The sequence below is a fragment of the Astatotilapia calliptera genome, chromosome 6, assembly GCF_900246225.1.
Source record: "Astatotilapia calliptera chromosome 6, fAstCal1.2, whole genome shotgun sequence".
Classification (NCBI taxonomy): domain Eukaryota; kingdom Metazoa; phylum Chordata; class Actinopteri; order Cichliformes; family Cichlidae; genus Astatotilapia; species Astatotilapia calliptera.
Window position 1 is genome coordinate 39,602,675 of NC_039307.1, and position 27,469 is coordinate 39,630,143.

A 27,469-nucleotide genomic window follows, 5' to 3' on the forward strand; every position below is an offset into this window, starting at 1 on the left:
ATAAACAGACTTTGCAGTGGTATAAGATTCACTGTCAGCAAAGAAATAAGCCACTACACACAAATTTAAATACTTGTTTGTGTCTGTGGACTAAACAATGAAAAATGCATCATTAAACAAAAATAAGCTAAAATCAATTAAAGCACACAAAGTACAGTTAAAGGTTTTGTGACACATAAACCAGCTAATAAAACTTTACTGCAGGTCTCTGCATGATAATGACTGATAATCTGTAGTTGCCATGGCAAACTTCACAGACCAAATCTACCTGTGGTAGCAGGGTATTACCACATTACCACATGGGGGATTGCTCTTGGTCCTTTAGCTCCGTCCCTGCCAAGAAGGCAGAAGCTGCAATACAGAAAGACTGTGGTCATAATGGAATGAGCCAAGTGTTCTAGTTCTTCCTCTTTCCTGTTAACATGTCTTTTCAAATAATTGATCTGCAAAGACGACTGAGCTTAATCAAACAGACCAACATCTCACATTGTTAGCCTAGACTGTCAAATATGCACACAGTATGCTATATCCTTTCCAACCAATGGAGTCACTAAAACATTTGCTCTGAGAATAGGTTTGGGTAGGTCCATTAATGCTAACATCGTGAAAGGTGAAACTATCCCCCATAACAGCTGATGAATGATAAACGCCATCCTAAGACTGGCGCTGCCTACAAATCTGTTTTCCCCTTTGATTCCTGCAGATTCGTGTGTGTCAGTATTTACGGTAAGACCCAGTTAAAAGAAGCTCGTCACTGCAAATAAACAGATGTAAAAAGTCTTTCTGTCTCTTTCATCGTGATGACAGTCACTCTGAAGAAGAACGTACAATGAGGAATTCTGAAATTAGTGAGCTAAGGATGGACTTAACCTGTGCTGTTTGAACCACGCTGCAGTAAACTGGATTGCCATGGTAACTAATGGCTGCTTTGAGTACCTGTGCCATACTGTGAGCATGACAGGTGCACATAAGCAACGGTGTTTTTAAAGCAGAAATTCCAGGATCAGAACTGCTCAAAGACTATAGCAGTGTGCTGTGTTTCTGTACTATATTTGTCATCTGGAGGCTTGACTTCTTAAAAAAATGAATAATCCAGATGAAAGATTGTAACAAGTACATAGTGATGAAAGACAGCAGTTCATTGCTTGCTCCAGTCTATAGGCATCAAATGAATACAGTTCCCCACTGTGCTGCACATTGCACAAACCCATTAAGTGGACGACTTTGAAATGGTGGCCTCAGCTGAGACGAGAGAAAATACAGATATTTAGGAAAAACATATTCAAAAACGACTTTCAGTTTCTCTGAAGACAATAAAAAGAGAATTAAACATTTGTGCCTCCCAGATTTTTGTTAGGTCACGATGTCATTTCAGATTAGATTAACACTCCAAAATAAAATATCAACTATTTGTCTTGATCATTTTGTGAAATTTTAAACAATGGCATATTCTTTTTTATTTTCTTTCTTCTTTATTTTTGTGGCCCTCATGACAAGGATGACCAACATACACATGTGTATGTGATCTTTGCCAGTCCTCTTTTTTCTGGTCTGTTATGTTGTGTATCAAAGAGGGCAAAATGTAACACAATAAATCCCACAGATAAAACATTCAAGTAACAACGATCGAAACACAGAATGAACCTGTGAGCTCAGAAACCGCACACTGCCACAATCAACACTGAACGTTGATAGTTGATATTAGTGGGGTAATGTGCTGAGCCAGAAACATGCAGGAACATCTCCATCAGTGTTCAGCGTTCTTGTTCAGGCTCAGCAGAGGCCAGACAGCACATGTTGCTCCCACCTAGATTGTAGAAGCATCCAAGAAGCAGGACAGCTAGCATCACTCAAGCCTGCGGACAGCATAGAGACCTGAAGCCTGTGGAGGACATCGGTTCTGACAAACAGGGCAAACCCTCAACAGCACAGGTCGACATCTCCACCACCCCAAGACAGAGCAAGAGGTGCCCACCTTGCCCCAGAGAGCCAGGCACAAGGACTGGGCATCACGGTCACAGGGATGACCTGAGGTTTGCAACATGTGGGCAAGCAGAGAAAGGCCTTACGCATCCATGCCCTGCAACAAATCACATCACCCAAGCCAGGAGGGGGAGGCATGGCATCCAGACAAGGGACTGTAGAGGGAGCAGTGCACCATAAATCCATTGTGGTAGGACACAAGAATTCCCAATCGTGTCCAAAAGAATAAAAAACTCAATTAACTCATGCTGGAGCTCCAAGAATGATCAGGTGCTGCCTGCAGGGACTCTAAGCAGCAGTGTGATGCTGCATCACAGACTAGAAGACTTAATAATGAAAAACATTGACCTTGTGTCATCTCGTTGCAATAAAACCAGGAGCAATAAAGCCAACTGTATACTTAAATCAACTCAATAATAATAATAATATGCTGTGCTTAAATGTTTTTAAGGGACAGAATTTCTTTTATTTAAGGAAGTTTGTTCAATAAGGAAATTCAACCAATCATTATTACTAAGCAATTGTTAACATGACATATTATTGTTACATATTATTTCATTTTAGACCAAATTCATGATTGTAGTTTGTAACTGCAGTCGATAATGTGGGTGACAGTGATCAAAACTGTAGGTGCAGAATAAGTGAGGGCTGTATTATGGACACCTAGTGGTTCGCATTGGTTGGTTTGCATTTAGAGGTCGTCATGCTGTCTTTGACAAACACATGCACACACCACTTTGAAGCATTGAGGTATTCCCCCCACTGATGAGGACACAACTGGGTCCTGCTTTGTGCAGGGGGCTTATGTTAATGACACACAAGACAGGTGTCGAACCAAGTGTTACCATTTTCTAATAAATGTGATTCTTAGTTTAAAGCTAAAGTAAATCCTAATTTATGCTTGGTGAACATGAACACTTTTTCAAGATACATATTATATGTTAAAGTTTCTTTTTGCCAGTTTACTGTGTTACAAAGTTATTTACTGGCATGGTTACATTGTTGTTTTCTTCTGAAATAACTCCGTGAGGTGGTCCTGTACCAGACACACATGAGGCACAGAATGAAACCAAAGTTAAATGACGAAATGCACGTAAATTAAAAATATTATGTCACCATGGCGATGTGTGTGAGTAGATATTGTGAGTAGAAATGTGTTGTTATAGCAGATACAACATTTACACTTGACTACATTTTTGTTAAACAAGCATCAACATGGTTCTAATCCTCTTTGTGTCAGTTCCATTGTAATCAAGACCAGATGATTGTTAAGTGTCTTAATGTAAAACAGGTTGAAAATAGTGCATATGAAGTGATATTGTTACAAGATTAGTTAGGGCTGACAGCGGGCTACTTTCAGCTAAGAGCACCGCTTACAATCATTTCACACTTGATTATCCGTGTCTGTCTCTTTCTGCTGTAATCAATTTGTGCTGCACACATGCACACGCTTTATTCTGCTATTTACTTCACTTTCCATGTTTTTTGTGAAGTTCCAATAATATGTCTTTATTCAGAAACCCAAATCCTTAAGTTCATATTCAACAATTGGGCTGTCCTAAAAAAAAAATCAGATTTCTTCATTTCTTTTGGATATTTGTTCCACTTTAATGTTTCAGATCATCAAACAACTTAGACAAAGACCTAAGATAAACTAAGTAAATACAAAATGCATTTTTTAAATCATGTTTTCACTTATTAAGGGGAAAAAGCTGCCTGGCAGTATGTAAAAACATATATACCACCTGAACCTAATTATCAGTTGTGCTTAGAACTGCAATCATGTGTTTGGCAACGAGTTTGGAAGAATAATTATTGAGCCACACTGGAGTTTTTTGACTATGAATAATATATATGTTTAAGGTCATATCAAAGCATGTCAGTCTGATCTGGTAGGACTTTGATTAGGTCACTCCAAAACCATCATTTCAGTTTCTTTGAGTCATTCATATCTAAACCAAGTGAACTTGAGCTTCAGGACACAAACATTGTTCTTAAGAATTTTGTGGTAGAGAGCAGAGTTCATGGTTCCACGTCATCCAGGTCCTGAGGCAGCAAAGCCATGACTCTAAAGCTACCACTGCCATGTTTGACTGTTGGCATGATGTTCTTTTTTTTCTTTGCCAGGAGTTTAACTTTATTCACACCAGTCTGTAGTATATGTTTCTAAATATTCGGGGGATCAATCTTTGGCTCATGTGAGACGAGCATTTGTGTTGTTTTTTGTCAGCAGTGGTTTTCACTGCCCCACTCTCTTTTTTTATTGCGCTTGGAATAATTTTAAGAGACTGGCTACTAAAAGAAAGGTTCACTACTCTTCCAAGTTTACCTTCATTTGTGGATAATGACTCTCACCAGGATCTGTTGAAGTTCCAGACTGACAGTGACTTTGTTCTCTGTTCTTTAGTTTCTATAAATTGTTGCTTTCTGTGATCTTACAGCTTACACCTCTTTGTCATTCAGGTTATATGTAAGAAATTTATTGATTCAACATTTCTGGTATTGATCAGGCCCGGCTGTGGCTTGTGAAATTGAGCTCAGCATTCCAAAAAAATGTGGTCAGCTAAGTTTAACAAGGTGGGGCTTTAAGTAAGTAAACTTTATTAAAAACCAACTCCCAAAACTACTTGGACTCAAGTGCTTGATTAAGGACAGTTTTTTTCTTCTTTTTTTGAAATAATGAAAATTCAGGGCTACTCAAGGTCTTGAATAATAGCTTGTAGTACCATATCAGCCTATTAGAGCACTTCGCTCTCGCTCTGCAGGCCTACTTGTTGTTCCTAGAGTATTTAAAAGTAGAATGGGAGGCAGAGCCTTCAGTTTTCAGGCCCCTCTTCTGTGGAACCAGCTTCCAGTTTGGATTCAGGAGACAGACACTATCTCTACTTTCAAGATTAGGCTTCAAACTTTCCTTTTTGCTAAAGCATATAGTTAGGGCTGGACCAGGTGACCCTGAATCCTCCCTTAGTTATGCTGCAATAGACGTAGGCTGCCGGGGGATTCCCATGATGCACTGGGTGTTTCTTCTTTGGTCACCTTTTTCACTCATGTGTTTATAAACCTCTCTGCGTTTAATTATTACTCATTATAATCTCTGGCTCTCTTCCACAGCATGTCTTTGTCTTGTCTTCATTCTCTCAGCGGTAACAGCAGATGCCTGAGCCTGGCAGTGCTGGAAGTTTCTTCCTGTTAGAAGGGAGTTTTTCCTTCCCATTGTCGCCAAAGTGCTTGGTCATAGGATTTGATGTGATTGTTGGGGTTTTCTCTTTTTTCTTTTTATTATTGTAGGGTCTACCTTACAATATAAAGCGCCTGGAGGCGACTGTTGTTGTGATTTGTTGTTGTATACATAGAATTGAATTGAACTGAATTAATTAGCCGAATGAGACATAAAGGAAAGCATTTTCATATGTGATGGAATTAATAATAAATCACTTAAAAGTACAAGACAAAAAAGAAGAAAATGTAACAAAGTGATTTTAAAGTTTCAACTATGTTTTAACTCATGTTGCAGTGAGGTCACAGAGAGAGAGAGAGAGGATGATAAGGTGTGCATGGATGTGATTGGGTTTAAGAGTACCTGTGGAAGTTGTTCTTCCCTGTGTCTTTGGAACATTGGATCTAAGAGTTCATCGTCATCGTCTCAGTTTATCTCCTCTCTAAGATCTGAACAAAATCAGCAACCGCACTAATTCATCTCCTCGATTTATGTGGTGGTTTGTTATGTTGATGTAGATGTTTGTACTTTTTTAAATTGATGAGTTAATGTACCAAAATATAATACAGTCATCATTTCTGGGTAACAAACTCCTGGCATGAACTTAGTGTAATGTAATGAATGTAATTACAAATCCTTCCTTATTGTTTTGGGCCATTGTTTGGTCGAGTGATTGAGCATCTCTCATGCCTTTGATTACACACTAAAACACTACTTTACACAAAATCAGTCCATGATTCATCTGCTGGTTTCTCACTTTTGCCTTCTTTTCCTCTCTCTGTCTCTCTCTTCACATATTGCCCACAGGCACGTATTAATTGAAGAGCCCTTCTTATAATTGGTTCTAATTGTTAATCACACAGCCCTATTAGAGAACAGTCTAATTAGAATTACAGATGATCATTAGCTGAGGTCCTGTCATTAATTGAACATTGTGACCTTGATAATTACTGTAGGCCTACATGGATTCTATGTGCTAAATAGAAATTTCATATTGACTCTGAAATTTTCCAAAGACGGATTTTTTCTTTTAATGAACCTCTAGAAAGTCATCTGTATATGACCCATTGTCCTTTGGTTGACTGTTGTAGAGGGCTAATAACCTGTTTATCTTGCTAGTGTCAAGAACAAGATGAGCTCTCTGACAACTTTTTCATCTTCATTCTCAACAGTTTCTGTCTGAGGACTCAAGAAATGTAGCCTGTGGTAGCAGCTTTAATTAGCTTTGTTTTTCAGGTGATTATCTTTCAGGTAATACTGACGAACCGCACGTTGCAGGTGGGAGCACCACTTGTTGCAGCTACATATTCCACTTCAGTATCTTTTTCAAAAATACCTGGCCATAAACTAACTGGCCCCTCAGCTGCCTTTTTCTCCTTTTCCGTTCACGTTACTAAAGTTTAAAGGACTGGCAGTCTGTCCAGACTGTGCCCACTCATTTGTCTACCTGTATGTCAGCTGTTATAGAAACACCTGTGACACTAAGATGGATAAGCAATTCAAACTAACTTCCCTCAAGAATAACCTGGCTATGATGTGGCCAGAATATTTGTCTGCATGAACACTTTGGACACTTCTTATTGACTTAATAGATATTACAAAACTCTCAAAGATGTCGTTAACATCCTAAATATGTCAAGTATCCCAAACAAATATTGTTAACCCTGTGATTGCATTTTATGTTTAACTACAATTAGCTGTAGATGTAGATGAATGATGGGTCATAAACTAAATGAGGGCTTGATGTTAGATTTGGGAGAGTACAGAGTTTGGAAGTGTACAGCCTGCGTGAAAAACTCATTTAATCACTGGATGTCATCCATTGGTTATTGAATCGCAATTTTAAAGCTTTAACATTAATGTTTTGGTTACTGCCATGTTTGCTTTTCTGAGCCAGAAGTGACAATATTTGGATGAAAGACTGTATCCTAGCTAGCCATCTTTAGTTAGTAGCCGCATCTGTTCAAAACAGTCAGAGGCGCTAACAGTGGTAAGAGCCAAGATGGGGTCTCTGCATCATAGAAATATAACCTGGTGTACCACATTAGCTACCTAACACTGTTCTCACATGGCAGAGTTTCTTATTGTAAAATGTTGGCCATTTTATCTGTCAAGAGTATTTACCACGGTTATTGTAGTTGTTTACGTAGCTTCCGACGCTAATGCTAAGGCTACTCCTACTGAGACAATTGGAGGGCTACACAACGCCATCAGTGAGCTAAACTAAACACCTGGATAGCTTCATAGTGATTGCAGGAGATTTTAACCACACCAGTTTAAAGGCTGTGCTCCCTAAGTTCAAGCAATGTGTGGATTTTAAAACCAGAGGAGGGAGCATGTTGCACTTTGTGTATACAAACCACCCAGATGCATGCAAGACTACCCCCCCCCCCCCCCCCCCACACACACACACACACACACACACACCCACCCACCCCTCGGCTGCTCTGATCAACTTTTCATTATGCTGGTGTCTGCTTACAAACCACTTCTGAGGCATAGCAGGCCAGTAACGAAACTGTCACGTCTGCCAAGGCGAGCCATGTGGTGTTGGAGGGAGAAAGGACCCAAAATGCAGGCAGTAGATGATAATGCTAGTGATGTTTATTTACAAAGTGGCGTAGTGGCAAAACAGGCAATGAGGGATGGCAAATAACTAAAGAAACCTAAACTGGGAAAACTAAATAACAAACCTGAGATGATACCAAACAGTGTGAGAGGCAGAGAGACGCAGATAAGGAAAAAGACACCGTGGAACACAGACGAACCAGCAACAGGCAGGAGAACACACAGGAGTCCAAAAACAACCAAAGGAAACCCCCCGAAGCACAGAGAGCAGATCCAAAACAGTTCGGGAGGCCGACCCGGAGGACGGCGGCACAGCAGTCCAGAACAGTTCATCTCCGGAGGCTGGCCATGCGGAAGGCAGTGGTGACGGCGACACAAGTCTGGAGGCCGGCCGCGCGGAAGGCAGCGGCAGCGTTCAGGAGGTCGTCCACAGTGGCGATGATGCCCAACATGCGGCCTGGCAGATGACCGACGATGGTGAGGCGGCAGTTGGGGACCTGAAGGCGGCGTGGCCCCGCAGCACCAGGCGAGGCAGAAGCTGAAGCGGAGGCTGCTGCAGGCGAAGCGGAGGATGAGGGTGCTGCAGGCGAAGCGGAGGATGCTGCTGCTGCAGGCGAGGGTGAATGATGCTGATGCTGCAGGCGAGGGTGGCGCTGCAGGCGAGGATGATGGCCGGACGGGCTCCTCGGACCCCCCAGCAAAAACAGTCACAGAACCAATGCTAGTGATGTTTATTAACAAAGTGGCGTAGTGGCAAAACAGGCAATGAGGGATGACAAATAACTAAAGAAACCTAAACTGGGAAAAAATGTCCACCACATTACACTCGGTCATCACCCATCTGGACCTGAAAGATACCTTCGCCAGACTCCTGTACATTGGGTTTAGCTCATGATTTCACAGAGACTAATAGAGAAACTCTCCTTACTTGGCCTGAACACCACCGTATGTCTCTGGATCCTGGTCTTTCTGACTGAGAGACCTCAGTCTCTCCATGTTGGGAAAAACAACTCCAAGCCTATTACACTGAGCACTGGATCTTCTCAAGGCTGTGTTCTCAGCCCACTGTTGTTTATGCTGCTAACATACAACTGTGTATCTAGATATGAGGGTAACCTAATCATTAAGTTCGAATATGATACCACAGTGGTGGGACTGATTCGTGGAAATGATGAATCATTGCATTGAAAAAAAGTTGAACACCTTGAGGGCTGGTGTAGGGAGAACCATCGGGTGCTAAATGTAGCCGAAACATAAAAGGTGATCATCGACTTTCACAAGGTGTGGATCAAGCATGCTCCCCCCTTCACCATCAGCGGCCAATCAGTAGAGGGAGAGGAAGATGTCAGGTTCCTAGGTGTGGAGATCTTGCAAGGTCTGAACTAGCATCAGAAAATCTCAGTGATCCAAAAAGCAAAGAAAGGAGTTTGAAACAAGTCCCTCTCCTCACCAGCATCCTCAGAATTTTTTTAAGTGGTGTGGTTGTCATAATGTGTGTCAGCGTGGTATTCTAGCTGCAGTATGTCAGACAAAACATGACTGCAGAGACTAGTTGGAGCAGCCGAGAGTTTCCTTTCCTCTGTCCAAGACCTCTTCCAGAGATTCTGCAGGAATAGGCCACTAAACATAATAAAGGACCCCTCACACCGTATCCATAAATGTTCTTAACTGATGCCATCAGGCAAACAGTTCCACGTTAACAGAGGCTGAACCTGCAGACTGAACCTGCAGACTGAACCTGCAGACTGAACCTGCAGACTGAACCTACAGACTGAACCTGCAGACTGAACCTACAGACTAGGGCTGGGCGATATATCAAAAAGTTATCGTTACCGAAATTTATGACTCTCATCGACGTCATTTTGCCCATGTCGGTAAATTCGGTATTTAAAAAAAAGAAAAGGCATGTGCAGGTTGGCGATGTTCATGTCCCTTTAAGACGCTGTGCTACGTTACAGACTTGACGGGGTGGAGTCACATGACTCTACTACCTGTAAAAAGACGAGACACGGGTGAACAAATGGAGGACGATTTAAATGTTGAAGCAGCAGCGACGGAGGTAGAGCTGGTGGAGGAGGAAGAGGAGACGCTTGTTAACAAAAAAAATGCATCATCAATCGTTTGGCAACATTTATGATTCAACAAGGATGATATTGATCAAAAAATTGTTAAATGTAAACTCTGCAAAAAGACTGTTGCGTCAAGTCAAGGTAACACAACCAACCTCTTCCACCACCTGCAGCACAACCATGTGATTCAATTCGAAGACATAAAAAAAGCTCAAAGCGAGAAGAGAGTAGGACCAGCAAAAACGTCTTCCTCCACCAGGCAGCGGTCAATAACCGAAGCATTTGCTAGTACTCAACTATATGAGCGAACTTCAAAAAGATGGCAAGAAATCACAAATGCTATAGGCTACCACATAGCAAAAGACATGGCTCCTATTGCTACAGTGGAACGCAACGGGTTCAGACACTTCATGAAAATAATTGACAATACGAACTCCCATCACGAAAATATTTTTCAAAAACTATCATTCCCAGCATGTACAGCACAGAGAGGGAAAAGGTTGCTGCTGAATTGAGATACGTTAAGCACGTTGCAGCCACATCCGATCTCTGGTCCAGCCGTACAATGGAGCCGTATATTAGTCTCACAGTTCATTACATCGACAACAAATGGGAGCTGCGTACCAGAGTGCTCGAGACGGCCTATTTTCCATCTGATCACACGGGGGAGATGGTTGGACAGGGGTTGAGAGCGATGCTGTCTGCATGGGACATCAGTGAAGAGGACCTTGTTGCTATAACAACTGACAACGGCCCAAATATTGTGAAAGCTGTCAAGCTCAATAAATGGACACGGGTGCAATGTTTTGGGCACAGGCTGCACCTGGCAATCGGTAAGTGTGTACATCTTAATATATTTGGGTGGTGACATCTGGTGTGTTTTAAAGTGACTTTAATTCTGTGCGTCATATTCAAAATTGAAAGTATTAATGTTTGAATAATGTTTATATAGGCATAAAATACTTAAGACTGCTGAGCAGCAGTGTATCCAGAAAGTTTCTACAGAAGACTTATTGTGAGCCAGTGTTGATCATGTTGTGCTGTGAAATGTAGCAAAATACATGATTTTTAAAATGTTTTATTACTGTGCCAACCCTTTTTAACTTTGTAAATTAAAGATCCTGCCTGAAACCTGACATGGTCAATATGCTTGTGTTTCTTAGCAAGAACCTGGAGTAAACACTACTCAGGTAAACATCTACAACAGTAGTTTGATTGAACCGCTCAGGATACCAAGTCTGCTGCTGCCCCTTTTTGAAGTGCCCTGTTCAAGCCCTGCCTAATTTTAACTATCAGTGTTCTATTGAAGTTTTTTGCAAACAGCACTATTTAATGTTTTTGTTTAAGAGTTTATAGTTTTCACGAGTCACATGGCAGTGCTTAGTATTTATTATCGTTTTTTCTGTGTTCAATTGACATTTGTGTTTGTGACATTATTTGTTTACAGGTTATAGTACCTCAAGGCCTTAGCAGAGATAGGCCTTTGTCCATGACGGCATTACATTTGCACAATCATTGTTTACTTTGTGAATAGCCAATGTGAAACATATTTATTATTAAACTATTTTGTTTACAAGGGATACACATTTTTAGAGAGGCATGGTTACATATTGTATCCTACACTTTTTATTTTGTTCAGTTAATAAATCTTAACCACTAAAAGTACTTACTACTATTGTCTTCATTTATTTTCAGTGACATTTTACAGCCCTTTAAAGTGGTAATAATATAATTGCAATGAATAAGAGAGGTCTGTTAATACATAGTGAGTGAGAAAGGTGACTGGAAAGGAAAAACTCAATGCATCATGGGAATCCCCCGGCAGCCTACATCTATTGCAGCATAACAAAGGGAGGATTCAGGGTCACCTGGTCCAGCCCTAACTATATGCTTTAGCAAAAAGGAAAGTTTGAAGCCTAATCTTAAAAGTAGAGATAGTGTCTGTCTCCCGAATCCAAACTGGAAGCTGGTTCCACAGAAGAGGGGCCTGAAAACTGAAGGATCTGCCTCCCATTCTACTTTTAAATACTCTAGGAACAACAAGTAGGCCTGCAGAGCGAGAGCGAAGTGCTCTAATAGGGTGATATGGTACTATAAGGTCATTAAGATAAGATGGGGCCTGATTATTTAAGACCTTGTATGTGAGGAGCAGGACTTTGAATTCTGGATTTAACAGGAAGCCAATGAAGGGAAGCCAAAACAGGAGAAATATGCTCTCTCTTTCTAGTCCCTGTCAGGACTCTTGCTGCAGCATCTTGGATTAGCTGAAGGCTTTTCAGTGAGTTTTTAGGACATCCTGATAATAATGAATTACAGTCGTCCAGCCTGGAAGTAATAAATGCATGAACTAGTTTTTCAGCGTCACTCTGAGACAGGATATTTCTAATTTTAGAGATGTTGCGCAAACGGAAGAAAGCAGTCTTACATATTTGTTTAATATGTGCGTTGAAGGACATGTCCTGGTCAAAAATGACTCCAAGGTTCCTCACCGCGTTACTGGAGGCCAAGGTAATGCCATCCAGAGTAAGAATCTGATTAGATACCATATTTCTAAGATTTTCAGGGCCGAGTACAATAACCTCAGTTTGATCTGAATTAAGAAGCAGAAAGTTAGCGGCCATCCAGGTCTTTATGTCTTTAAGACATTCCTGCAGTTTAACTAATTGGTGTGTGTTATCTGGCTTCATGGACAGATAGAGCTGGGTGTCATCTGCATAGCAGTGAAAATGTATGCTATGTCTTCTAATGACTAGGGGGAATAATATTATCAAAATAACTGGAGGAACTATGCTGCCTGCCACAGCCCCATCAAATGAAGAAAACAAAAACGTTTGTTTCTTTGGCACTTGGGGTGGTTATCGTCCATTTATCGTTATCGAGGTTAACTGCTCAATTTATCGTGATATTGATTTTAGGCCATATCGCCCAGCCCTACTACAGACTGAACCTGCAGAATGAACCGCTTTCTCCCACAAGCTGTTAGAATGCTGAACTGCTGTTTAGGACATATACAGTACTACACCCAAGACTGTGTGGCAATGTTTCAACCTTAGTTTTGATTATTTGTCATTCCTACACAGTCACTTTTACCAAACTGGTATTAACCACTGGTTGCTGCTTACAGCCAGTGAGAGGCTATTTTACAGCTAGACGTCTTGGGCAGTGTGTGTGTTTGTGAGGTTGCTTAATTGACGTTTGTTTGTGTGTGTTTTTAAAGGTTTGTGTTGACCCTGAGGAAACACGCCTTTATTTTGCCTGCACTTGTTGGACAGCAAATTGAGTTTAACCCTTTAATGACCTCTATCTCATCAACATGATCAATACTTGCCATACTTTCAAAGTGCTATCGACAAAACTCTTTTTTTTGTCTAAAATTAACATTGTTGTTAACAAAAAGTTGCCAAAAACACCCAATGTATCAAATGTGATACAAAAAATATCTAATAAAAACATATCATACACAACATGATATAGCAAAACAAAGTGGATTTTGTTATAAGGGTTATTAAACATCTCAGTTCTTTGATGGGCTGGGTCTCACAGGGTTTCCAGATTATTTGTGTAAGTTTCATGACTCTAAAGTTGTCTTGGAAGGTTGTGACACTGTGTTCATGAAATCTGTATAAAGGTCTGAGACACAGTACTGAAAACAAGCTTTGCTGTAGTTCGACAGCTCAGCCACTTGATTGTGGTGTGTAATGAGACTTATTTTCACACAGTCATTTGGCGCTGTCACCAAGTGGCAACACTGTAACACAGCAGTTCATTTCCTGTGTATGTAAAGAATTTCAGTATATGTAACTGTAACTAATGTGTTCCTCCCTTTTCTCTCTCACTGTAGGCACTTCCTCTTTAAAACAGGCACAGGCACTACCCCCCTCTTCTCCACAGCTACTCCTGGCTACACTATGGCAACAGGCTCAGTGTACTCCCCTCCTACCAGGCCGTTACCTAGGAATACTCTATCCCGCTCAGCCTTCAAGTTCAAGAAATCCTCCAAGTACTGCTCATGGAGGTAAAATGAATTTTTCACCTTATTGTCCATCAGTAAGAAAGAGTACCTGCAAGCACACGCTTTGACTTTACTCAGAGTTTCAGGAGTTTGGGGAGATGCTGGCAAACAAGCTCGAGTTAGACCACTCCTGGGCCAATTTGGCTACCGGGGTATGTTCTTCAGATGAGTGGGAAAAACACACAGCACACTTTGCATCCTGTCTCTTTCAAGAACTTTCCCAGAGAGCACAGAGAGAGGCGGTTCTCCCAGATCCACACAACTGAAGTGATTTCTCTTTTGTCCTCATAGAGATCACATTTGATCAGTTTTTGGGTCACTTGATAAATTAAATCAGTATATTTGTGTCGAGAAATAAATGCAAAATATGAAACTGTGTAAAGTGCATGACAGTCATTTTATTCACAGAAAGAGAGTTCATAGATATTTTTTTGTACTTGATAAGCATCAAATTTATCTTTTTATGCTTTGCTTCAGTAGAGTAGATGTTTATTTAAGTAGAATCAAAGAAAGTGGATCTATAAAACCATCAGCACGAGTGTGGAGCTCTCAGGTTCGAGGTAAACGATTGAAACAACTACAACAGGAGTGACAAGATATGCTGAGCAGAGCATTCATGAATGCTTTCATGTGTTGAGACTTTAAAGTAGAATCTAGAGAACAGCTGACTCTGCTATTTGTTTGCCTACCACAGATTTGTGGCTTATTGTAATGCCTTGGTAACTATTTTATATCCTTTAACTCTCCTTTTGCAAGTTCCACACAAACCAGAAACACTCGGTGCAGGGCGAAACTCTGATCAGATGTTATCTTCCACAGACACAGAGATGCAGATATATTTTATCGGCAGTGTCCAATGATGCAGATAAAATGACCAATGTTAGGAAGTAGCATGAGGTATTTTGGGAGTGGTCACACAAGGCTTCAAGCTGGAGCTAACGTGTGTTTGCAAAAATAAATACAATCCCCAATAAGATGGTGGGATTGGTAATTAAAATAAATGAGTGCTTCCAAAATTACTCCAGAAAACTGTGACACGTGTTACAACCTTTGTTTCCTTTGTTTCCTTTTTTCTCAGGTGTACAGCCCTCAGTGCAGTAGGTCTGTCTGTACTGCTGTCTGTCATGCTCTGTTACTGCATCGGTAAGCTAACACACACACACACACACACACACACACACACACACACACACACACACACACACACACACACACACACACACACACACACACACCTATAATGCCACTGAATGACAAATGAAATCTTGTATTTGTGTCCACTGTTACTGTGAATTCCTGCCGTCTGTTCAGCGTCTTGATATAAGCCATCCTTGTGCTATTGTTGCTGCATGTGGGGGTTTTCTCTCTGTGGGATGAGCCCATCAGATAACCAGATAGTTAAGTTATTAAACCCACACTCGGCAGAGACATAATACCAAGAGACAACACCTGCATAACAGTACAAAAGAATGACTCGTTAAGATCGTCCCCTGACAACATTACAGTTAGGAAATGCAGTATCTGTAAGTATTCATATATTATGTCTGAATTTTCATCTTTAAAAAAAATAAATATATATATATTATATATGTATATATATATATATATATATATTTATATATATATATATATGTGTATATATATATTTATATTTATATATGTATATATGTGTATATATATATATTTATATATGTATATATATGTATATATATATATTTATATATGTATGTATGCCTCACTTTTCCAGCTGTGGTCATAAAAAGCCCTTCAGTGCTTTTCTTTCTCCCCTGCAACACTTTCAAACTGTCAAAGCAATTTACTCCTTGTTAGATTGTGTGCAAGAAGGAAGAAGAGAAAAAACAGAGTCAGAGGGGAGTTTTTCTTTTTCCAAAGGTCATTGATTCCCACAATAGAACTAAAGCAATTACAGCTGAAGCTCAGACGGTCCTTGGACATGTAGATCCCTCGCCACTGGCTTTGTGGGCGGTGTGGTGTTGGTGGGTGGGGAGGGAGGGGGAAGCGACTGTAATGTCCACATTTTGACTTTTTTCTGGAAATAGAATTACGACTTTAATCTGGTACTTTCAACTTTATTCTCAGAATGCTCGGTGATATCTGTGTTTTTATTCGTGTGGCCCTGATACTACAAGCTAACGTCATACTGAGTAACAGTTTGATTACGTTGAGTTTATTTGCTAAATGCAAGTCACATTAGGCGAGGCCCACGTTAGAGCCATTTCAGAAAAGTTGCAGTAACAGTAACCACAGTCCTGCATAGCTGAGCAGGAGTGGGTGGTAGGCAGGACCGCGCTGTGATCTGAGATACAAGGCGGAAAGAAGAACGCTTTTTAAGAAATAAATGTCATAAGGTGGGAAAATAAACTTCCTGTCTGAACTAAGGAATCGACAAAAAGTGAGTGTGAAGCCAGGGAAGACACAGTGCTGTGAAAAAGTATTTTCCCAGAGGCCTGACTTTGGAATTCTTTGCATATTCATGACACTTAAATATTTCAAGTCATGAAACAAATGTTAAAATTATATAAAGATAACCTAAGTACATACAAAAGATGTAATCTGCCTATAATATTTGAATTGAAGGGACCCTCCCGACCCTCCTTGTTAATAATGAATTAACTGTGATTGGCCACATTTCTGGGAAAGCTTAGCTTCACTCACCCTGGTCTGATTACTGCCAGAGCTGCTGACAAAGTGAAGAAGGCTTAAAGACCTCAAATACAAACATATCCTCCTGTAACATGAAGAAACTCAGAAACAGATGAGACAACGCATGGATGGATGGAGCCTACAGTAAACAACATATATACACACCAGTGAAAGAACAAAGTCAATTTTAAGTTAGAAAACTGTCAAAGTAAAACTGACATTGTGTAAGAGTGTTAGACTTTGTGTTAATAAATAACACGTGCACTATAAATTTAAAAAAACAGGTGGGTGGAATCATATTTGTCACATTCATCTTGTATCTGCCACAGAGTGAAGTTATTATTCAGTTTTATAGAGACAGGAATGATCACCTGAAGCAGGTTGAACCGGTCTGAAGGAGCTCTGTAGCCTCGGTAGTGTGGAGCGGTGCGTCTCATCAGCTGTCCATGATGGAGAGCAGTTTGGAGCTTGTTCAGTGACCTCCTGGGACTCACTGACTCTGATGGTTCCAACTTTGTGAATCAGTTTGTTGTTCCTGCTGGCGTCTCTGCACTGATGCTGCCCGGTACACAGTCTATCAATACATAGTTTATCAATACAAGTATTAGATATATTAGTCACAACTATGAAGAAACTATAAAGGAAAAACCTGAAACGTAACTACAGGAGCAGTCACCGCAACGAGACCAACCCCCAAAACAAGTTTTACAGGTGGTCCACTGACACTTTTTGCCTCCTCGAGATTGCTTTTTTTTTTTTTACTAGTTTTGCATTTGCCTACGGTCACTTTGGTAGCGTAAGGCGATACTTGGACTGATGGACTAATTCTTGTATAGTGTTTTTCTACTTTACCTGACCACTTAAAGCGCTTCATGCCTCATTCGCCCTTTCATACAAGCACTTTCTTTCTATTTAACATTCACATGCATTCACACTGCAGTGGATGCAATGGAGAGCAACATGGAGTTAGTATCTTGCCCAAGGATATTTGGCATGCAGACTGGAGCATTCAGAGATAAAAACATCAACCTTCCAATTAATAGACGACCTACCTCTTGAGCTATAGTCACCCCCTAAACCTGGACTCTAGAAATGATGTGCAGGTAGTCCAAAACCTCCAGGAAAGCACATCAATATTGACATTTTGCTACCAGCACAGTCTCAAGGGCATGGAGGAGATTTCAGGAGACAGGCAGTAACTCTAGGATAGCTGGACAGGTAACTGCCCAGGTGCAGTCCTGTAGCAGAAGTATCTGCTCCTTTGTGCAACGAGGAACAGAGCCCTACAAAATAACCTCCAACTGGTGTGAATGTCTCCAACCAAAACCAAAGCTCCTGAGGAAAGCCTGAGGGTTCAGCGTCCTCTAGTGGGCTCTGTGAACACTGTCTGGCACAATGGAGGCTTACTGGCATTTGCCATAGAATAAAGGAATTGGCAGGCCCACCATGGGCACCCTGTGCCTTTTGCAGGTACACCCTGAGCACATGTTGCAAATGTGCAATGGTATGGAGAACGTTCTGCTGCCTGTAACTTCATTCAGCATGATGTTCTGGGGAGGCACAACCATGAAGGGCCACAGATGCACAGACCTCTGCAGGCTACTTAATGGCACCCTGACTTCCATCAGGTACCGGCTGTACTCCTTGGATCCATTGTCAGACCCTATGCTGGTAGCGTTGGTCCTAGGTTCTTCCTGGTGAATGACTATTTCATGTGGCCAGAGCATGCAGGCAGCTCATTGATGCCCAGGTCCAGATCCCCTGAGAGGAGAACCCTCCCCACACCCAGGATGTCATCTGTCATCTCATTCGGAGCCCTTATGCTGCACATGGGGGCCACACAAATCACTGAGTACTATTTTGTGTTACAGTGCAGTTTTCGGCTGCCAAGTTGCATAATTTCTTCGTCTTGATTTTCAGCGTGAGTATCTGTAGGTAGTACAAGGGGCAAAACAGGCTTCTATAGCTCAGCCTGCAGGGGTCACCCTGTAGCTCTCCATAAGACTTCTCTGTGGGTTTCTTCTGGCTTAAAAACAGTTAGCCCTCACAGTGAAGTCACACACACACACACACACACACACACACACACACACACACACACAACAAGAAGATTGGTGATTTATATTTCTGTGCATTTTCATATTTCTGCGTCCCAGGTGCTATATGTTCTTTTTCCTTCTGTTTGGTTTTTATTAGAGATGCAGCATTGGTACATTACATTGTGCATTTCTATTTGTGTGCTATCCTTTTATTATATTTTCTCCTAACTTCCCTTTTTCTATTCTTCCTGTCAGCTTAGCCATTGTCAATTTTCAATTAAATTATATTCATATAGCGCCAAATCACAACAACAGTCACCTCAAGATGCTTTATATTGTCAGGTAGACCCTACAATAATACATGCAGAAGAAAACCCAACAATCATATGACCCCTATGAGCAGCACTTTGGCAACAGTGGGAAGGAAAAACTCCCTTTTAACAGGAAGAAACCTCCGGCAGAACCAGGCTCAGGGAGGGCGGGGCCATCTGCTGTGATTGGTTGGGGTGAGAGAAGGAAGACAGGATAAAGACATGCTGTGGAAGAGAGACAGAGGTTAATAACAGATATGATTCAATGCAGAGAGGTCTGTTAATACATAGTGAGTGAAGAAGAAACACCCAGTGCATCATGGGAATCCCCAGCAGCCTATGTCTATTGCAGCACAACTAAGGGAGGATTCAGGGTCACCTGGTCCAGCCCTAACTATATGCTTTAGCAAAAAGGAAAGTTTGAAGCCTAATCTTGAAAGTAGAGATAGTGTCTGTCTCCTGAATCCAAACTGGAAGCTGGTTCCACAGAAGAGGGGCCTGAAAACTGAAGGCTCTGCCTCCCATTCTACTTTTAAATACTCTAGGAACAACAAGTAGGCCTGCAGAGCGAGAGCGAAGTGCTCTAATAGGGTGATATGGTACTACAAGGTCATTAAGATAAGATGGGGCCTGATTATTTAAGACCTTGTATGTGAGGAGCAGGATTTTGAATTCTGGATTTAACAGGGAGCCAATGAAGGGAAGCCAATATATTATTACATTGTCTTATTATATGACATTATATTATACATATAATGTAGTGACTGGAAGAACACTGATAGAAATCAATCAATAAACAGATAAAAGAAAAGGAGGAGCCTCTAGATTCATAAAATCTTGGAAAAGCAAAATGTTTTTGGCACAACTGTGCATCCACTGTGGGTGGGCTGAACTGGGCTCAGAGTGAAGCCCTGGTCTGCTTTGGGGTAGTCAGTCTTCTTCATGCTGCAGACTTTTCCACAATGAAGTTTCTATTGCACTCTTCTCATTATGTTGTCAGTTCCACAAAGGTAATATAAAATATCTAAATAATATGAAATATTTGGTAGCAGAAAGCTGCTGACACCATGTGATGGATGAATGTATAGTTTTTAGATTGAATCTACCTTTAAATCCACAAGATTGTTCTACTGGTTTTTCGCTCTCGCATGATCGTTGCCCTCGCCATTATCCTCTTACCTTATGACTCACACAGACGCCGACACATGCACATTCAGGCTGCTGTTGATTAGCCAGCACTCTCCCATGACCCTTTGCTCATGGCTCACTATGAGGGGTTGTGGGTAACAGGCTAGCACAGCAGGGCTCTAATTTAATGAGGCAGATGGTTGTCTATGTGTGTGCAGAATAACTGCATTAGTGTGTGTTGAGCGTCGTAGGAGGATCCACAGCAGGGGTTTCTCTCAATAAATGTTGCCATGTTAAATCAGTAATTGGTCCTTGACACAACTCACTGTAATATGTATTACAGTGAGAGTGCAGAAATCAGATATTCACGAATTCTTTTAAGTTCCAGACAGTAGAGACATTATAGAGGTGGAGCTTTGCTATTAGAACAATGTCATGTGTCACAATAATGTTGATCCTAGAAAAAAATAGCTCTGGAAAAAAAAATTGGCTTAAGATTGTCACACAGGATATATCAACAGATTATATTAGTTGTTAACCTTTCTGTTTTTAAAGCAGCTACCTGTATTTTGTGATGAAGGTGTTGTTCAGCCTAAGGAGCTTGGAAAGAAAATCGTCTGAACTTCTGTAAGTTTTCTTGAAGGCGTTTCATCCCAGAAGGTTCTTCAGTTCTAAGAGCAATTGGCTGTGAGTCCCAGATTTAAGCCCTATGGGAGTGTCCGAAAGAGGGACATGGACCCCCTATTGATCCTCTAACTCACTAAATATATGAAGTGTTAAATGTGATATGTAGTCTGAAGCAGTGATGTGGTGGCTGTAGCTCAGAAGGTAGAACAATCTGCCAGTTAGTGGTTTAGTCTTTACCTGGTCCTGTGTGAGAGTTAAAGTGTCCTTGGACATACTGAAGCTCAAAGTTGTTGTTTGTTGGTGAGCTTGACAGACACAAAGTGCTGTTTAAGTTTGAATAAATGTGGCTTGTAAAAACAAGTGCTCTGAATGTGGAATGAGACTAGAAGTGAAATAAATAATGAAAAAGATGCTAATGATACAATTGTTATAACATTGTTGTATTTACATTTTTGTGTCATAACAAATTATCCAGTCAAGCTATTTAGGAGAAAACACAAACATCAAGATAAGCTGTGGATGTCAAAGTGCTTAGAAAACACAGGAAAAGACTGTTTTTACAAGGTATCACAAGTGTGATAGTGTTTTATGTGTGTCTAGATTATGAACACTAATTGGTAAATTATTAACTAGTATTAAAAAGAGTAGATGAATTCGTCGTTCTCCATTTGGAGCATGTAGATAGAGTTATTGATGGGAACTTAATGTTTGTTTGTGTGTTTTATAACTTCTGCTTTCTTTTTTATTTTTAAATGTATTTTGTTTTTCATTTTATTTATATTTGTTCAAAATAAAGCTGTCAATCAAAAATGTGAAGTGTTTTATAAATACCACTCCATGTTCATGTGCATCATACTTATTGGAGATGAAAAGATAACTGCGATACTGTAAAAACAGTTTATGTGCCTGGCTGAGTGTGGGTTTCCTTTCAGACAGACATCTGATTATCTATGGGCTTGATGATAGAAAAAGTATTTTGATCTGGATCAAATTAATCCCGCACTACAGATTTCCTCAGATACATAACAAATTTACAACTTTTTTATGTCTATAATTAAATCTAGAAGTCATCTTTACAGACTTTTGTTGAATTGAAAAACTGTTGCCTGTGTACTAGGATGTTTTGAATTGTTTGGCAAGTCCAACACAATGAGATGGCCAACAAGACAACGGTTACAGGTAAAGGAACCCTGAGACAGATGGAATAAAACAAAAAACTATCTGTATTTTAAAAATGAGGAAGAAAACACAAAATCCAAATAACAAAATGTTTCATAAGGGGAGAAAAAATAGCTTCAGCTAATAAATGCAAGGCACTGGGGGTAAATAAACTACCAAAATAAAACAGGAGCTAAATAACCATTAACAGGGAAAGGCATAAAATTATATAACAGAGGGGGAAAGACGCAGGAGGACTAAACCCTCTGAAACAAACAGAAACTGGAACAATGAAATAAAAGATGAAAATACAGGGCTAAGAAAAAGTGTTTGTCCCCGTCCTCAAAGAACCCAGACCAACATCAAAGTACCAGAACAACATCAAAGAACCCAGACGAACATCAAAGAACCCAGAACAACTTCAAAGAACCCAGACCAACATCAAAGAACCCAGACCAACATCAAAGTACCAGAACAACATCAAAGAACCCAGACCAACATCAAAGAACCCAGACCAACATCAAAGAACCCAGACCAACATCAAAGTACCAGAACAACATCAAAGTACCCAGACCAACATCAAAGAACCCAGACCAACATCAAAGAACCCAGAACAACTTCAAAGTACCGAGACCAACATCAAAGAACCCAGAACAACATCAAAGAACCCAGACCAACATCAAAGTACCAGAACAACATCAAAGTACCCAGACCAACATCAAAGAACCCAGACCAACATCAAAGAACCCAGAACAACTTCAAAGTACCGAGACCAACATCAAAGAACCAGAACAACATCAAAGAACCCAGACCAACATCAAAGTACCAGAACAACATCAAAGTACCCAGACCAACATCAAAGAACCCAGACCAACATCAAAGAACCCAGAACAACTTCAAAGTACCGAGACCAACATCAAAGAACCCAGAAACAACATCAAAGAACCCAGACCAACATCAAAGTACCAGAACAACATCAAAGTACCCAGACCAACATCAAAGAACCCAGACCAACATCAAAGAACCCAGAACAACTTCAAAGTACCGAGACCAACATCAAAGAACCCAGAACAACATCAAAGAACCCAGACCAACATCAAAGAACCCAGAACAACATCAAAGAACCCAGACCAACATCAAAGAACCCAGAACAACTTCAAAGTACCGAGACCAACATCAAAGAACCCAGAACAACATCAAAGAACCCAGACCAACATCAAAGTACCAGAACAACATCAGAGTACCCAGAACAACCTCAAAGAACCCAGAACAACCTCAAAGAACCCAGAATAACATCAAAGAACCCAGAACACATCAAAGTACCCAGACCAACATCAAAGAACCCAGAACAACATCAAAGAACCCAGAACAACTTCAAAGTACCGAGACCAACATCAAAGACCCAGAACAACATCAAAGAACCCAGACCAACATCAAAGTACCAGAACAACATCAAAGAACCCAGACCAACATCAAAGAACCCAGACCAACATCAAAGAACCCAGAACAACTTCAAAGTACCGAGACCAACATCAAAGAACCCAGAACAACATCAAAGAACCCAGACCAACATCAAAGTACCAGAACAACATCAAAGTACCCAGACCAACATCAAAGAACCCAGAACAACATCAAAGAACCCAGAACAACTTCAAAGTACCGAGACCAACATCAAAGAACCCAGAACAACATCAAAGAACCCAGACCAACATCAAAGTACCAGAACAACATCAAAGTACCCAGACCAACATCAAAGAACCCAGACCAACATCAAAGAACCCAGAACAACTTCAAAGTACCGAGACCAACATCAAAGAACCCAGAACAACATCAAAGAACCGAGACCAACATCAAAGAACCCAGAACAACATCAAAGAACCCAGACCAACATCAAAGAACCAGAACAACTTCAAAAGTACCGAGACCAACATCAAAGAACCCAGAACAACATCAAAGTACCCAGACCAACATCAAAGTACCAGAACAACATCAGAGTACCCAGAACAACCTCAAAGAACCCAAACAACCTCAAAGAACCCAGAATAACATCAAAGAACCCAGAACAACCTCAAAGAACCCAGACCAACATCAAAGAACCCAGAACAACTTCAAAGTACCGAGACCAACATCAAAGAACCCAGAACAACATCAAAGAACCCAGACCAACATCAAAGTACCAGAACAACATCAGAGTACCCAGAACAACCTCAAAGAACCCAGAACAACCTCAAAGAACCAGAACAACATCAAAGAACCCAGAACAACATCAAAGAACCCAGACCAACATCAAAGTACCCAGAATAACCTCAAAGAACCCAGAACAACCTCAAAGAACCCAGAACAACATCAAAGAACCCAGACCAACATCAAAGAACCCAGAACAACATCAAAGAACCCAGACCAACATCAAAGTACCCAGAACAACATCAAAGAACCCAGAATAACCTCAAAGAACCCAGAATAACATCAAAGAACCCAGAACAACCTCAAAGAACCCAGAATAACATCAAAGAACCCAGACCAACATCAAAGAACCCAGAACAACCTCAAAGAACCCAGAATAACATCAAAGAACCCAGAACAACCTCAAAGAACCCAGAATAACATCAAAGAACCCAGAACAACATCAAAGAACCCAGAACAACATCAAAGAACCCAGAATAACATCAAAGAACCCAGACCAACATCAAAGAACCCAGAACAACATCAAAGAACCCAGAACAACATCAAAGAACCCAGACGAACATCAAAGAACCCAGAACAACTTCAAAGAACCCAGACCAACATCAAAGAACCCAGACCAACATCAAAGTACCAGAACAACATCAAAGTACCCAGACCAACATCAAAGAACCCAGACCAACATCAAAGAACCCAGAACAACTTCAAAGTACCGAGACCAACATCAAAGAACCCAGAACAACATCAAAGAACCCAGACCAACATCAAAGTACCAGAACAACATCAAAGTACCCAGACCAACATCAAAGAACCCAGACCAACATCAAAGAACCCAGAACAACTTCAAAGTACCGAGACCAACATCAAAGAACCCAGAACAACATCAAAGAACCCAGACCAACATCAAAGTACCCAGAATAACCTCAAAGAACCCAGAACAACCTCAAAGAACCCAGAACAACATCAAAGAACCCAGACCAACATCAAAGTACCAGAACAACATCAAAGAACCCAGACCAACATCAAAGTACCCAGAACAACATCAAAGAACCCAGAATAACCTCAAAGAACCCAGAATAACATCAAAGAACCCAGAACAACCTCAAAGAACCCAGAATAACATCAAAGAACCCAGACCAACATCAAAGAACCCAGAACAACATCAAAGAACCCAGAATAACATCAAAGAACCCAGACCAACATCAAAGAACCCAGAACAACATCAAAGAACCCAGAATAAGATCAAAGAACCCAGACCAACATCAAAGAACCCAGACCAACATCAAAGAACCCAGAATAAGATCAAAGAACCCAGAATAAGATCAAAGAACCCAGACCAACATCAAAGAACCCAGACCAACATCAAAGAACCCAGAACAACATCAAAGAACCCAGAATAAGATCAAAGAACCCAGACCAACATCAAAGAACCCAGACCAACATCAAAGAACCCAGAACAACATCAAAGAACCCAGAACAACATCAAAGAACCCAGAATAAGATCAAAGAACCCAGAACAACATCAAAGAACCCAGAACAACATCAAAGAACCCAGAACAACATCAAAGAACCCAGACCAACATCAAAGAACCGTGGCTCTCACTTGCCTCAGATAAGATATTGTTCATGATTCAAGGTTGAGATAAAGACTGGCAGAGTTCCAAAGAACAAACCTCTGCTGACTAAAGGAACACACAGACGTGTTCATGATCCACAAGACTTTTTGGAAACTATTCTGTGGAATTATGGCATAATATTTAAACATTTTGAAAGGTTTGCATCCTGTTACATGTGGTGCAAAATGAACAGCATTCCATAAAAAGGTCAAATATGGTGGTCGTAGTATGATGGGCTGCTGTTGCTTTACTGCTTCAGGATCTGGATGACCTGGCGTGACCTTAAACAGGCTGTTCTCATAACCCTCCAATTTTATAGAAAGACGACATGGACAACATTCCTCCGCGGGGATGTTGAAATCCATATCGCAAACACTTACTCTTCTCGCTGCCAGCAGCACAACTTATTATTGGGCAATTCTTTTTTCACACAGGGCGAGACAGGTCCATTGTTTTTCACTTAATAAATCTGATTTTCATTTAAAACTGCATGTTCAGTGTTAGTCAGGTTTGTTTGTGATCTGAAACATGTGACACGCTTGCTCATTTTGTTTCAACATAATTCTGAGGCTCCTTGTCCTGTAGGAGTGAACAACAGTTTGAGCTGAGATCTGTGATGAGCTGTGTGGTTGTGGATGTTTCTGTAGCTGGTGGATACTCGTTTCACTTTTTATCCTACTTATTTCTCAACTGAGATGTAGCAGGAGATGAGCTTGATGTCTAAAGTTGTCTGATGCTTTAACACAAACACACACCTGATGCTTGTTTATGTGTGTGTGTGGAGGTGAGCGAATGGTTAGACTGGTGTTCGCTTGCATATTTGAGTGTCTAATAGATTACTGCTGAACACTAAACATTTTGCCCCCCTGTTCGTCTGCTCCTCTTTGCAGCCATGCACCTGTTTGGTCTAAACTGGCAGCTTCAGGAGAGTGAGGGATACGGAGCCTTTGAAAATGGAGGTGGAGGAAGAGACACAACACCCAACACATTTATAGTGTCTACAGACAACAGTGAGTCCCTGCTTAAAGAATTTTTCCTTCCCTTTCTTTTGACATTAAAAACAATAAAAGCTGTGGAAAAGAGCTGGACACAGGAGCCCAGGATAGCCTTCAGAGTTTACCACATATTATAATCTGCCACTCACTCTCAGAGGTCAGGGTTTCTCTCCAGCCCTTTTCAGAGTCTGATGTTTGATATCACTTTGATGCTTGGCAGGCACACACACACACACACACACACACTGAGTTGGACTTGAACAACACACTTAACTGGCTTTTTGAAGATGGAGATGTAGTGACCCTGCTCTGAGTCCCTCTGGACTTGAGGCAGAAGACAGGAAATGGACAGTACAACTCAAAGCAACCAGATACAAACCAAACAGATTTTCACATCAATAACATGCTTTGTTTTTAAGTTATGCAGTCTGAAAACTTATTTTGAAGGCAGTGACTAACAGCATTGCAAAGAAACCAGAGAAGTATCGTAAAAGAAAAATGAGTGTAACAGGTAACAGAGATGTAGGACAAAAGCCACGGCTGCTGACCTCACCCTGCCAGTCACGCTTTTGTTAAATGTGCAGCTTTTCTGTTCTGTGGTTATTCTCTCTCTTTGTCTGCCTGTCAGACTCTTTTAGTTTCATGTCTTCATTTTCTCAGCTTTTCTTGCCTTTTTTTCTCAATTCGTTCTTTTCTTTTTCTCGCTGCTCATCCCTTCTGTTCACACCACAAAGCAGTGCTGAATAAAACTTAAAATGAGCGAGATAACAGCAGCACACACCGACTGTTGGAGGATGTTTACTGAAAGCTGTGAGGGCTCTGAAATCGTTGTTTGGAAACAGAGAAAGACTATAAATGTTTCCTTTCTGCTGGAAAAAGTTTGCTCCCAAACTTTAAACTT

At 40.8% G+C, this 27,469-nt stretch overlaps 1 protein-coding gene across 12 annotated transcripts in view; it reads left to right on the forward strand.

Annotated features, from left to right (window-relative positions):
- Positions 1-27,469, forward strand: part of LOC113024783 (teneurin-3) — a 439,740-nt gene that overhangs the window by 311,898 nt on the left and 100,373 nt on the right. For all 12 annotated transcript variants that reach the window (XM_026172107.1, XM_026172108.1, XM_026172106.1 and 9 more), the window contains 3 exons: positions 13,679-13,852; positions 14,928-14,992; positions 26,464-26,583. In XM_026172107.1, the coding sequence (XP_026027892.1) occupies positions 13,679-13,852; positions 14,928-14,992; positions 26,464-26,583 (359 nt within the window). The remainder of the gene's footprint in view (positions 1-13,678; positions 13,853-14,927; positions 14,993-26,463; positions 26,584-27,469) is intronic.